Source organism: Peromyscus maniculatus, chromosome 2 (assembly GCF_049852395.1).
Source record: "Peromyscus maniculatus bairdii isolate BWxNUB_F1_BW_parent chromosome 2, HU_Pman_BW_mat_3.1, whole genome shotgun sequence".
NCBI lineage: Eukaryota > Metazoa > Chordata > Mammalia > Rodentia > Cricetidae > Peromyscus > Peromyscus maniculatus.
In genome coordinates, this window is record NC_134853.1 from 156750216 (window position 1) to 156763788 (window position 13573).

At 44.7% G+C, this 13573-nt stretch overlaps 1 protein-coding gene across 44 annotated transcripts in view; it reads left to right on the plus strand.

Moving 5' to 3' along the window:
• The window catches only part of Eif4g3 (eukaryotic translation initiation factor 4 gamma 3), a 233953-nt gene that overhangs the window by 103893 nt on the left and 116487 nt on the right, over positions 1–13573 (plus strand). For 25 of the 44 annotated variants that reach the window (XR_013049417.1, XM_076565490.1, XM_076565495.1 and 22 more), the window contains 2 exons: positions 10658–10837; positions 11281–11395. Coding sequence is in view for 43 of the 44 variants with exons in the window: in XM_076565490.1 (XP_076421605.1) it covers positions 10658–10837; positions 11281–11395 (295 nt within the window). In the remaining variant the exon portion in view is untranslated. Of the gene's footprint in view, positions 1–1697; positions 1758–9703; positions 9725–10657; positions 10838–11280; positions 11396–13573 lie in introns of all 44 variants that reach the window. The other 19 variants (XM_076565487.1, XM_076565500.1, XM_076565472.1 and 16 more) reach the window with 2 other exon arrangements.

Below are 13573 nucleotides of genomic sequence, written 5' to 3' on the forward strand. Positions count from 1 at the left end.
GCCTATGTTTATAGCAAAGTTAAAAACCTTCTTTTCTTCCCTTGAAAAGATTACTTTGAATTTAGACACTTGTTAATAAATTTAACCTAATGGAGCAGGCAACATTCTAAGGGTTTCTGTTAACCTTCTGCTGTAACTGCTACTGATGTATAGAGCAGCATTAGTGTTTCTAAAGCCACTTGTGAATTACTAACTTAGACCTCATAATAAATTGATTAACAACAAGGTCCATTCGTTTGCTACATAGAACTCTTCAGCCTTACTTAATCTGAATGATTTAGACTACTGATTCTATAAGATGAGAAGGTTACAGAAATTAAAGTTTACAAAAATCAGAAAGCAGTTTTATGTAATTTTGCAGGTGTGTAGAAAAGGTGACCTTACAGGAGAAACAAAGACTCCAGTTGTCTCCAACTCTCCATGGAGTGCTCTAAGACGTTTCTTTGGTGTAGTAGGAAGAATCAGGGTTAGAGTCTGACCTATTGGGGTTCATAGTTACCGGCCCTGCTGCATGTGACCAGCTGCACTAAGCCTCAGGCCCCTGCTGTGTGAAGCAAGTGAACCAGGGCCAGCACCCTCCTCAGGAGATGGGGCTGCACAGCATCTGACCCAGCTCGCCCAGTCAGTCAGGGCAGCTCCTGTTAATGATGCTTTTAGTCAACATAGTGCTTTTGAGAAACATGAGGTGTGGACACCCTTTCTCCATTAACCCACAATACTATGTTCAGGATTTCTCTTGCTCACAAAAAGGGTGTTGCCTCGCTTTGAATCTTTCATTCCAGTAAGTGATTTGATACAAAGCTCCATTTCTTACTATGTAGTCTTAACAATTTGGAGGAGACAAGGCCACCAAATTCTGAGGCATTCCAAGCATAGATATGGCATGGATGACTGTTCTTTGGTTTTCTGGGGGGGGGGGGGGGGAATATGATTTGGGTATTTTTTCAGCTTGGAGATACACTGCTACCAAGACTTTGGATTGTTGGCACTAGCCAGATGTAGGTTTCATTCTCCCTGATTAATTGAGTGTGCTGGGTAAGTTACTCTTTGCCCTCAGCCTCAGTTTCCTCCTCTCTAGGATGAGAATGATGCTTCTAGAAGGAAGAATGTGCAGATTAGTAAGATAACGCAAATGAAGTGGTCGGCAGGATACAGTGGACCATGTGCTTGCTCCTACTTAGAAATACAGTTCCTTCAGGATGGGTAGAATTAGTACAATGTCATTGTTTTTACATATATTTTATTTAGTATATATGGCTGTTTTGCCTGCATGTATGGCTGTACCATGTGTGTACTTTTGCTCTTGGAGGCCAAATAAAAGCATTGGATCCCCTAAAGCTGGAGTTAGAGATGGTTGTGAGCCACCATGTGGGTGCTGGGAATCAAATCTGAGTCTTCTGCAAGAGCAGCCAGTGCTCTTAACCATTGAGCCATCCCTCAAGATCCAGGATTAATATAATTTTTAAGATTGTATTCATTTCTGCAGAGATAAAGCTTATATTTTAATCAAATACTTGAAACCAAAGTACTCCTAAGAGAGAAACTAGGGTCATCTGTCCCTAAGAAGCAGAGTGAAAAGAAGTGGGATTTCGTGAACTAACTAGAGAGAAGGAAAACACCTTTTGAGTTCCTTGGTAAGGGGCACTGTTGAGTTTCTTCACTCACCTTTGTGTTTCTTAAACATTGGTTTTTCTCAGGGAAGACCGCCAGTAGCAGTAATTAGGATTGCCTTTGGCCGCTCTTCTCCTCTTCTTTTGGTAGGTGGTGCGAAGTACAGCTTTCTGACATGAGGGTGATCCTGAACCCAGAGCCTGTCACTAGTATCCGCCCCCTTAGTAGAGTGACAGGCTCTGTGAGATGGTTAATCTGAAGGAGAGGTTTGTGTTTCTGCTGCCTGGGATCAGCTGCATTAAACCATTTACAAACTGTTGGCTCTGAGCAATCATTTTCTAAACTTTCTCATGAGGTATGTGATGTAATTTCAGAAATTTTTGTGAGATGAGATTGACTTCGGTAGCCATGCTCCTGTGTAAGGAAGTGTTATTGGTGGTTGGCCTTTCTTCCTGTTACAGTGTTTACAAGAACCCGCTTTTTTTTTTTTTTCCCTTTGATTGCTTTAAAAGAAAAGACGAAATTCTCAATAAATAAAACTTTATTTATAAGATAAGTAACCCATTAAAACATTCTGCTGCTAAATAGAGAAGTATACACATGTATTGCATTCATTAGAAGAAAAGTCATTGCTTGCTTGGGTCAGATGGGGAATTAGGTAGTACCTCAAGCTGGCATCGAGCCTACTATGTAGCTGAGGAGGACCTCTTTTGTTTGTTTGGACGTGTGTGTGTGTGTGTGTGTGTGTGTGTGTGTGTGAGAGAGAGAGAGAGAGAGAGAGAGAGAGAGAGAGAGAGAGAGAGAGAGAGAGAGCGAGAGAGAGAGAGAGAGCGAGAGCGCGAGAGCGAGAGCGCGAGAGCATGTGTGCGTCCAGAGGACACTTTATGGAGGCGGTGTTTTTATTCTACCTCTACATGCATTCAAGGGATCAAACTTGGGTTTCTAGGCTTGTACTCCCTGCAAGCACTTTGCCTGCTCACCAAGTTTACCAACCCATGATTTGACTTCAGATCTTCCTGCCTATACCTTCCCAGTGCTGGGATTGTAAGCAGATGATCTACACCTGGTCTCTGTGCTGCCTGGGCTTAAACCCATGCTAGGAAATCACTCTACCAACTTTAGCCTCAAGGAAAATATTTTCTTGAGGTCATTTTTGGAGAAGAGTTCCTGGGATGCAGTGTAGAAACCTAGAGCATTACTTTTGAATACAGAAAATTCAGATGGCTGATGTTCCTAGTACAAATGTCATTTATATTCTTCTCATTGCACCTCATAGAATTCAGTGACCAAGGAACTCTGAGCCAGGCATATGGTGGGGCCTGAGGCAGGAGCATTGTAGAGTCAAGGCTGGCCTGATGAGACTGTAACAGAAAGCAGGACAGATCCTTTGCTCCAGGGGCAGCAGTCGTTCCTATGGGGAGACTGAGGGGCTGAAGCACCGCTTCAGCGGGCGGTGTCTGTGCCAGCCTTGGGATGGTGTACGTCAGTTGAAAGGAACAGTTTGCTCTCTTGCCTCCACAGGAAAGAGGAGACCTCAGTTCAGTCTGTTTTTCTTTTCTTTTCTTTTTTCTTCTTTTTTGGTTTTTCGAGACAGGGTTTCTCTGTGTAGCTTTGCACCTTTCCTGGAACTCACTTGGTAGCCCAGGCTGGCCTCGAACTCACAGAGTTCCGCCTGGCTATGCCTCCCGAGTGCTGGGATTAAAGGCGTGCGCCACCACCGCCCGGCCAGTCTGTTTTTCTGTAGAGAATGCATATGGCATAATCCTTTGTGGAAAACCATCATGGAAATTGCAGTATGTGTAGCAGTCTTTGGCTTCCAGCTGCCAGTCAGTTCTGAAGTGACAAGTAGGAAATAAACAATCCGCCCACTCGTTCCAGACACTCCCGTGGAGATGGTGCCATCTCCCCTTTGGGACTTGATGAGTCTGCGTGTCCCTTCTCCTCACAGAGGGAGGCGGGTAGAGACGTAGCATTACAGAGTTATACAAAACAGGACATAGACAGCTGCATAGTGAAAGCTATTCAGGGAGAAAGTCCATAAATACACATGTCCATCTTTGTCCTCGGATCTTGGAGGATTGTTGGGCCGCAGTCTGAAGTTGAAGCCACAAATGACTTTTCACCTGTGCTTGTTTGCTTTGACCTGATAGGATTAGAGCAGGAGTTAGAACTGGCTTCAGTGCTGGGCATGGTAGTGCTCTTCTTTGATCCGAGCACTCGGAGGCAGGTGCAGGGTGATCTCTGTCAGTTTGAGGCCAGCCTGGGCTACATATTTCGGGATAGCTAGGGCCACAACCCCCTCCCATCCCACTCCCCCCGAAAAAAACAAATTAGCCTTGGAATTGGAAAGGTGTGATTATTTTATATATATATATATATATATATATATATATATATATATAGAGAGAGAGAGAGAGAGAGAGAGAGAGCGCTTAGGAGGCTGAGGCAAGTACACCCCAAGTTGTAAGCCAACTGAGTAGACAGGGACATGTTTAACTCAGAAAGTCCCATAACCCCCACCCCGAGGGTTTTGAGGCTGGAGGTGAGATTTGTCCCTCTTTCATCAGTGGTTACTTTCTTGTCATCTCTATCCTTTCGTGTTTTGTAAAGAAACCGACATTAGAGAATGTTCCCTATGGTTGTGTAGTAAGTGTGTGCCTCGCTGTGACTTGGTGTTCCAGTAGACGTGGAAAGGAGACAGTGAGTTATCATTTGCTCACTATTTGGAGGGATCCTTGTGAAAAGAAAACATTCTCATATAGTCAGAAACTATACTTTTCTTTTCCTCTGTAAAACAGAGTTATTTGAATTACAGAAAATCCCAAGATTTTAAATATTGAACATTCTGTTTTTCTTAATAGAGTCAAGTAACTGCTGTGGAATCTGCTTCTTGGATTTGCTTTTGTTTACAAAGTCCTTGGCTGTACTTGGCAGGCTAGCGTTAGGCTGCTGGAGCACGGAGGGAGCACGGGGGAGCACGGGGGAGCATGGCCCTCGGTGCTCCAGCACGGCCCGAAGCAGTCTCCACGCTGGTGGAGGGAGACCCGAGTGGGCAGGCCTTCTTTTGACGTAGGCCTTTTCTACTCTTGCGTTTTGTAACTGCAGAACTTCCAGCATTACCTTTTCATCCAAGGGAGAAGCAGATGTCTGCTGAGCCATTTTAGAAATATGTTAGCCATCTTTCCTTCTTGCTTGAAAATCTCCAAGTGATTAGAAGCTGGGAGAGCAGTGTAGCTGGAGAGCTTTTCTCTCTGGGTCCCACCAAGCCCCGCCAGTCTCGGAGCCCACTTATAAAATAAACACACAGACACTTACATTATTTAAACTGCTTGGCCATTAGCTCAGGCCTATCATTGTCTAGCTCTTACTCTTACATTTAGCCCATTTCTATTAATCTATATTTTGCCATGTGGCTTGTGGCTTACTGGTACCTTACATCTTGCTAGTCCTGGCGGCGGCTCCAGGCAGTCTCTCCTCTGCCTTCCTGTTTTCTCTTTTCTCCTCTTTGTTAGTCCCGCCTATACTTCCTGTCTGGCTACTAGCCACAGTGTTTATTTATACGGAGCGATATCCACAGCAGAGCAGAAGTGAGTGACCCACTTGGTCTTTCTTGTGGTTGTTTGATGTATTTGATTGTTGAAATTTACGTACTTGTGGTTTGGAGTTCCTATGTTCCTACCCTCACCTTGCTTTTGGGTTTCACAATACAATCAAGTGTTTGGTTTTTTGTCTATTTGTGTTTGTGTTTCTTGTTTTTTCCTATAAGAGACTGGGTCTCACTGTATAGCCCTCCCTGGTCTGCAACTCATTTTGTAGACAAATTGGCCTCGAGCTCACAGATATTCACCTATTTGTGCCTTCTGAGTGCTAAAATTAAAGGCATATACCACTGTGCCCAGCCCTGCTGTCTTTTAAGAGAAAACCAGGAAGTTGGTGTCTCCAAGTATTCCAAGCACAAAATCCTTTTGCAGTTGGTTCTATGCCCTGTGTTTGTGTGGTATTGTCAAATGCTGGCTAATATGTCCTGTTGGAAGTGGATGGCTGTTAGTGTGAGCAGAGGATGAACCAAGTGTGGTGGACAGTCTGCACTGGAGAGGAACACCAAAATGTGTGGATTCCTGTTGTAGCTTCGTTTGTTTTGCTCAAAGAGAAAAGCCAGTTTGCTTGTGATTTATTTTTTTTCATCACAGGCTCGAAGGTTTCTCTGCTGAGAAGTGTACCGTTGAGCTATGTGTGCCTTACTGTGGACAGTTTCTTAGATGTGGAAAGTAAATAAAGGCTTCAGGCCACACCTGGTACAGCTGAGTATAGTAGACGTGAATAGGGTCACAGACCAGGCCTGAGAGCTGTGCTAACACGTGGTACTGAGCGTGGGGAATGACCACGATGGGCTCTTAGCTGGTGTCTTAGTGGCAGAATGGTGTAGAATGTAGGGTAGGTAGTGAAGCAAGTACTTGGTGGGTGTTAGCAAAGCTGGCATTCATTTATTAGCCTCACCACAAAGTATCCTGGGCTTTAACATTCTCTCCAAAATGGGTTTGATAATAACATCCTTGATTTGCTGTGTGGATGTTCAAGTTTTAAAATATTTGGCATATAGTAAAAGGTCTCTGAAACCCCCTCCCCCCACGTGTGCATGTGCTTGAGCCACATGAGCCAGAAGAGTGCCTCACATCCCCTCTCCAACCCCACCCCCAGCTCCTGGAGTTATAGGCAACTGGGAGCCCCCTGATGTGTGTTCTGGGAACTAAACCCGGGTCCTCTGCAAGAGCAGCCAGTGCTCTAACCACAGCCAGAGCCACCTCTCCAGTCCCATCCCAGTCTATTTTAAAACTATGAATGAAGTGTTCTTAAAGGTTGTTCACTTGTAGACTTTTTCCCGGACAGAGCACATCTTCCTGACAGAATCCTTGGAACCCACTGTCTTCCAGCTGACTCAGTCCTCTGTGGCAGCACTTCAATAGAACTTTGTGTGATGATGGGCGTGTAACTCTTCACTCCCCTCACTACTGTAGCTGCTGGCTGCATATGGTACTGATCACTTGAAATGTGATGGCAGTTTTCCGATACCTGAGAATTGTCAGTTCCATAGAAGGGTTAGACTTAACCTGTCGTGTTTTAGGGATAAACAGTAAATGAGTGATAGATGATGCAGACTGAGTACTTTGGAGCCAGTAAAAAGAAAGATACACAGTGTCTGACACTCACTTAACTGTGATACAGTTGTGCGTTTCATTGCCCAAGTTTCTTCTATTTCTTTTAATAACTGGCAGATTACTGCCATGCCCATTTCTCTGAAAAATAATGTACATTTCGTGCACCACTATTAAATAGAATCCATATACCATTGAATGGTTAGGAAGGGGTGTGAAAAAGAAACTCAGCCCCTATTTTGTGTTTGCTGGCATAACAGCTTTTGTAGTCTTATACGTGTACATGTGTATATGTGTTGTGGCTGTGTGTGTGTGTGTGTGTGTGTGTGTATGTGCGTGTGTGTGTGTGTGTGTGTGTGTGTGTGTTTGTGTGTGTGTGTGTGTGTGTGTGCGTGCGCGCGCACCTCTGTGTAAGAGGAACCAATAAGCCCTAGAGAGCTGGTCTTTGTAAAGTGGTATACGGTGAAATTTAGTAGGTCTTTCAGATGGTGTGAGAAGAGTGGACATGGACATAAAAAAGTGCCTGTTTCTTGAAAAGGCATAATTAGTCTTGAAGATAGGAGAAAGGTATTGTCTTGAATAGGAGACAGTCATTTTGTGAAGCAATCAATGACTTTTTTTCTGGTTAGTTGGTTATGATTAGGGATGTACTATACTTTAGTGTACTGGATCAAGATCCCACCAAGTCCCCTCTGACTTTGAAATGAATAAATTCCTTGGGGTTGATCACTTTCTATTTCATGAGAAGTACTATATGCAACAGCCAACAATCAGGGGCTAAGAGCCCAACTGCTTCAACTGCAGATGAGGAACACCGGCCCTCTACTCAAACTCTGCCTCCCAGTTTGGATCCGTGGTGTTCACAGTAGCCCATGCCTGAGAGGTCAGCAGTGAGGGTGACTTAGTGTTATGTAAAAGCTTTGGGCCAAGGTTGGTAGCTCCTTAATGCTAGAGAGCTCGTATGTTGTCACCTAATGTGTCTGTATCAGTATGTTTTCACCTACTTTCAAAGTTGAAATAATAACAATGTCTCATCAACACAACTACGCATTTTGTGTTGTGTTGGCTTGGCTGTATTTACATCAGACGTTTTCTTAGAAACATTGAGATTCAGCATGACTGAAGAAAATACACTGTTTAGAAACCCATTTGAATAAGGTAACCCCGGTTACTTTTTTGGATAAGCTGGTTAAGAATCCCATCAGAATAGCTGGGATACTGGTAACAAAAGCGTTCATGTATAGGAAGAAGGAGGACTTGTCCTGCAGCTTTTTCTGAGTGAGCCAGGTACTTTCTTGTCTTGTCTCCTTCCCATCCTATACCATGACTCTTGAGGGGAAGTGTGTGTAATGTCATTTGGTGAGCTCACAATGGAGATGGCGCCCCTGTGGGTTTGTGGAAGTGTGAGTGTGTAATGTCATTTGGTGAGCTCACATCGGAGATGGCGCCTCTGTGGGTTTGTGGAAGTGTGCGTGTGTAATGTCATTTGGTGAGCTCACAACGGAGATGGCGCCCCTGTGGGTTTGTGGCTCTTCTTGTCTTGACTGCCTCTGGAGTTGCTGGAAAGGGATGGGATCTCACAGCCTGGATCTCTTCCTCCTGCCTATATCCTGCAGTGCTCAGTAGTTGAGCAGGTGGATAACTCTTCACTCCTTAAAGGCAGCAGCGCTTTCGTGCCTCCTGTTACGTTGACAGTGAAGTAAAAATGCTGAAGTTTATTCTAAAACTGTATTTACAACACAGGTTAGGTCAGGCGAATGTGTCTGCTGGCCATGGAGGAGGACCGCCATTTCCGCCTTCTTGTTCACAGCCAACAGAACGGTGCTGTCGGTGCAGCTGGGCAGCCAGGGGACTTTGGTTACAGTTTTGTCACTCACCCCCAGCCCTCTTCATAAGATGTCAGCCTTGCCCTGTGCTTCTTTTCACCTCCATCCACTCCTCTTTGGCTCCCCATCGGATTGCCCACCCACTCGGGTCTCCTGCTCCAGCTTTCTATCCACTGCTCTTCCTCTTCAGGGCTTTCCCTCTCGAAGGATGATGGGAGTGAGGTTGGGCCCAAGCTTACAGTTTTCCCACTTTAGCACATGAGGAAAAGTTACTCAGACACCTGAAATCTCAATATCTATCTGTCTGTCTATCTATCTATCTATCTATCTATCTATCTATCTATCTATCTATCTATCTATCTCTCAATTTCACTCTCTTTTGGTTTTTTGAGACAGGGTTTCTCTGTGTACCTTTGGTGCCTTTTCCTGGAACTCACTCTGTAGACTAGGCTGGCCTCGAACTCACTGAGATCTGCCTGCCTCTGCCTCCCGAGTGCTGGGATTAAAGGCGTGCACCACCACCACCACCCAGCCACCTGGAATATCTTAATGCCTATTAACAAAAGGATGGAAAAGACCTGAGAGGGCCAAAGTCAAAAGCAACATTCAGTCCAGAATCAGGAGGGGATCCAGGGGCTTTCAGAGCTCGACCAGGTGTTTTCAGCTTGGTATTAGAGCTCTCTGATTTAGAGCAAGATACGAGGTTTTTTTTATGCCTTATTTAAGATAGGAGCTAGATTCTTGAGAAATAATCCAGAGTCCCGCAGTTGGGCATTTTAAGAGCCCAGATGAAGAGTCAGTAGTCCCAGCTGTCCATTAGCTACCAGGTGTTCTATAACCAGAAGCTGCTAGTGGGATTTTTGTCACTGGATTCATTTTTTTTTTTTTAATTTTTTCAACTAAATAATCAGAACTTTGATTTCATGTATACTACTAGAGTCCTCAAGTGGAGGTTGCCATTCTGATTTTCTAGTCTTCTTTCTTCTCCTGAATTACTGAACAGAAAGCTGTTTTTGTTGAGCTGCATGCTTTATCCTGCCCTTCCTACTGATCTATAAGCTTTTCCATTGGCTTTCTTTCTGTTTCCTGCTGCTGCTTGCTTCATAATTGAAGGGAGGATTCAGACCCATCCAGGTAACAAGGTTCTGCATGGCCTCTTTATTTCTCTGCCTTCTTGTTATTTTACAAAGCGGTTGCTAATGAATAGTCATACTGGAAATGCACTATAGGGATGTAGCTTTAAGCAGTGAGAATTCTGCATAACTACACTAATGGCTGCCATCTGGGGGCTGGGGGGGTGAGCTTTGCTCATTTTAGGTCATTCTAGAGCTTATCTATTGCAAAATGTTTGAGAAAGCAAAATTGGGTTCAGCTAAGAGTGAGGTTGTACCACCCTTTGACAGGCTTCTTTCTGTATACGACAGCCTTACAGCTGGTTTTAATTTGGCTTGATGGACTTGGGTGAAAATGCTTGTGTTTGTGGAGATTCTTGTCCTCCTAAGTACTCTAGATATGGCTGGCAGTTTTCTCTTAGGTTGACTGCTTCTAATTTTTAATGATTTGATTTTTGAGCCTCTCTCTCTCTCTCTCTCTCTCTCTCTCTCTCTCTCTCTCTCTCTCTCTCTCTCTCTCTCTCTCTCTCCCTCTCCCTCTCCCTCTCCCTCTCCCTCTCCCTCTCCCTCTCCCTCTCCCTCTCCCTCTCCCTCTCCCTCTCCCTCTCCCTCTCCCTCTCCAGAAGTCAATGTTTTTTATAAAACAGAACATTTTGAGAAACACCAGTTATTTTGTTGTTTTCATTGTTGAGGTTAAAATGAATAGTTATGGTGCATGGCTTATACTATTAATAGATGATGCTGAAGCGTCGAGACTGCACTGTTGTCTGGAGACATTGATCAAATCTGATTCAATGTGGAATGTACTTTATAAACTCAGTAGACAGCCTGTTGTCTTCTGCATATTACAGCTCTTTAAGTAGATCAGTTTAGTAGTGGTGGGGAGAAAACTCAAGATACTAGATCTATCTATTACCCTTTGTGAAAAACCAAACATTCTTTCTCCCTCTGCCAGTTTTTCCAGAGGCCTCAACTCCAGCCACCCCGAGCTACCATCCCAAACAGCAGCCCTTCCATCCGTCCTGGTGCGCAGACTCCCACTGCCGTCTATCAGGCAAATCAGCACATCATGATGGTTAACCATCTGCCTATGCCGTACCCTGTGCCCCAAGGGCCTCAGTACTGTATACCACAGGTAAAGGGGGAGCCTGGCTTCTAATGGAGGTTGGGGTGGGGTTGGTGACCGATACCCTGGATTTTAGTGGCCTATGAACTTTTTAACTGATTGCAAGTCTAGCCATTTTTGTCTACTTTCATAAAGCTATACAGAGATTCTTACACAAATTCTCAAGTTGATAGAGAAATTATTTCCTAACATCTTTCCTGTGGTGTTCCTTCATGTCATTGAAAACTGCCAGCCTGAAATCCCTTTGTAGTGAGCCTGGCTGCTGTACACTGGTGCATGGCTTCAGTCAGGGAAGACCCCGCTCTTCATTGTCCCTGTCTGTCATGGACAAGCAGGCATTTGGAAGGTGTTGAACACCCACGCCTTCACGTCCTCTAGACAGTCTCTGTACTCAGTGCTTTATTTCCCAGACGCTCCCTGTGTGTCATCTGCAAATGTGTGCTCTCTTTTAGTACCGCCACGGTGGGCCACCTTACGTGGGGCCCCCACAGCAGTATCCGGTTCAGCCACCAGGGCCAGGGCCTTTTTATCCTGGACCAGGACCTGGAGACTTTGCTAATGCTTACGGTGAGTAAAAGGCCAGCCCTCCCTGCCCGTTTGTCATGCTCGTCCTACTCTCTGCTGGGCCTCCTTAGTTGTTGCCACTTAGAGGTTTGCAGGATTTTTAAATAAATCTTACCGACTCTTTTGTCTTGAGAGCTTCTTCAGGGGGTGACTTACAAGGGAGATTACTATAGAAATACATGTAGTCAGCGGCCTGTGAGGGGCCCTCCTCTAGAGCCCGTGTGCTCGGTTTCTGACGTCTCCCACCAAGCAGCTCTCACGCACATTTTTATTGGGCCTTGTTGATAGTGTACATTTACCTCCTATCCTTGACTTCGGCCCCCCTTCTGTCCCAGAGCTTTTATCCTCAGCCCACTCTATCCCCCACTTCATGTAATGTCCATGAAGCAGATATTCCAAGCCCCTGGAACAGTGAGTGGCTACTCTGGGGAGTTGGGCCAGGGGCGACGTGGTCCTTCCATGTACATCTTCTGCCAGAGCTGTTGTCTTGGGAAGTCCTGAGGATTGCTTGAGATAAAAATGCTTGAAATCTTAAAAGATGCTTTTGTGGGGAAAGCAGATGGGGAGACAGGTTCTCAGTGGGTAGCCTGGGCTGTCCTTGAACTCAGAATCCTCCTGCCTCAGCTTTAGTGCACAGATGCAAATGCCAACTAATACTGGCCATGTGAGTTAATGCAGAGTGCTTGTTTTTTTTTTTTTTTTTTTTTTTTCTTTTTTTTTTTGGTTTTTTCGAGACAGGGTTTCTCTGTGTAGCTTTGCGCCTTTCCTGGAGCTCACTTGGTAGCCCAGGCTGGCCTCGAACTCACAAAGATCCGCCTGCCTCTGCCTCCCGAGTGCTGGGATTAAAGGCGTGCGCCACCACGCCCGGCCAGAGTGCTTGTTTAACACACTTTGTGGGTACTGCACTTGTTCCATTCCACGGACACTGACATGTAAGGATGAAAATGGAGTGGACACTAGGAAGTGAAGCTTGGAGATGCAGCCGCAGTGGTCTTCCGCAGTGCAGCCGCAGCAAAGGCGTCCAGGCTTCAGTCGCTTAACACATTGATCCTCTTACGAAGTTTCCACAGTCTGGATTGAGTGGCATCGTGTGGTCTTTATGGTTACTTGTACCGGTGTAACTCAGTCTTTTTTCGTGGTAGGTTCTTAAGAGTGTGAAACCTTTCCATTTCATAAGTCTGTTCTGCCTCGTGGCACTATTTAAAAATGATTTATCATAATCTATAAAATCTTAAAAACTCGGGTTTGGGGATTTAGCTCAGTGGTAGAGCTAGGCATGCGCAAGACCCTGGTTTCGGTCCTCAGCTCAAAAACAAACAAACCTTAAAGCCTCAACAACTTTCTCAAATGCAGAGATCAGCTCTGTTAACTTGTGTTTCTTACAATAAACATTGCTATCCAAAATCTTCTAATTAGAAAAACTGAGATTTTCAGAGTAAACATGCTAAAATTAATACTCCTTTAAATTCCATGTTTTGTATTTTTGGTTGTGAGCCTAGCCTTTAACGGCTGAGCCATCTCTCCAGCCCTTAAATTCCATGTTTTGAAGGAAATGTGTTCTGATTGACAGAACTGTTTTGAGTGGTTCCCTCCTGAATTCCAATATGCAGTTTCCTCACAGGTTACTAAAGTGTTCTTTTGACTCTAAAATAGTATACTAAATTCTTCCTCCATGTTCGAGACAGTGCCTGCTGTTGCTCTTAATATGACTCTTGTGTCACATATGGGAACTAGGACGGAAGTCATATGAGCTTCCCATCTGTCATGTTAAACATTGATTTTTCTACCTGGGCGGTGGTGGCACATACCTTTAATCCCCAGTACTCAGGAGGCAGAGGCAGGTAGCTCTCCGAGTTCAAGTCTAGCCTGGTCTACAGAATGAGTTCCAGGATAGGCAGGGCTATACAGAGAAGCCCTATCTCAATAAAACAAAAACAAAAGAGCAACAAAATGTTGACTTTTTGTCTGGGAGAGATGACTCAGAGGTTAAGAACACTGACTGCTCTTCCCAGAGGTCCTGAATTCAATTCCCAGCAGCTACATGATGTCTCACAGCCATCTATAATGAGATCTGGTGCCCTCTTCTGTTCTACATGCATATACACTGGCAGAACATACTATACATAATAAATAAATAAATCTTTTTAAAAAACCAGACTTCTCCTTGTGTTCCAAGTACAC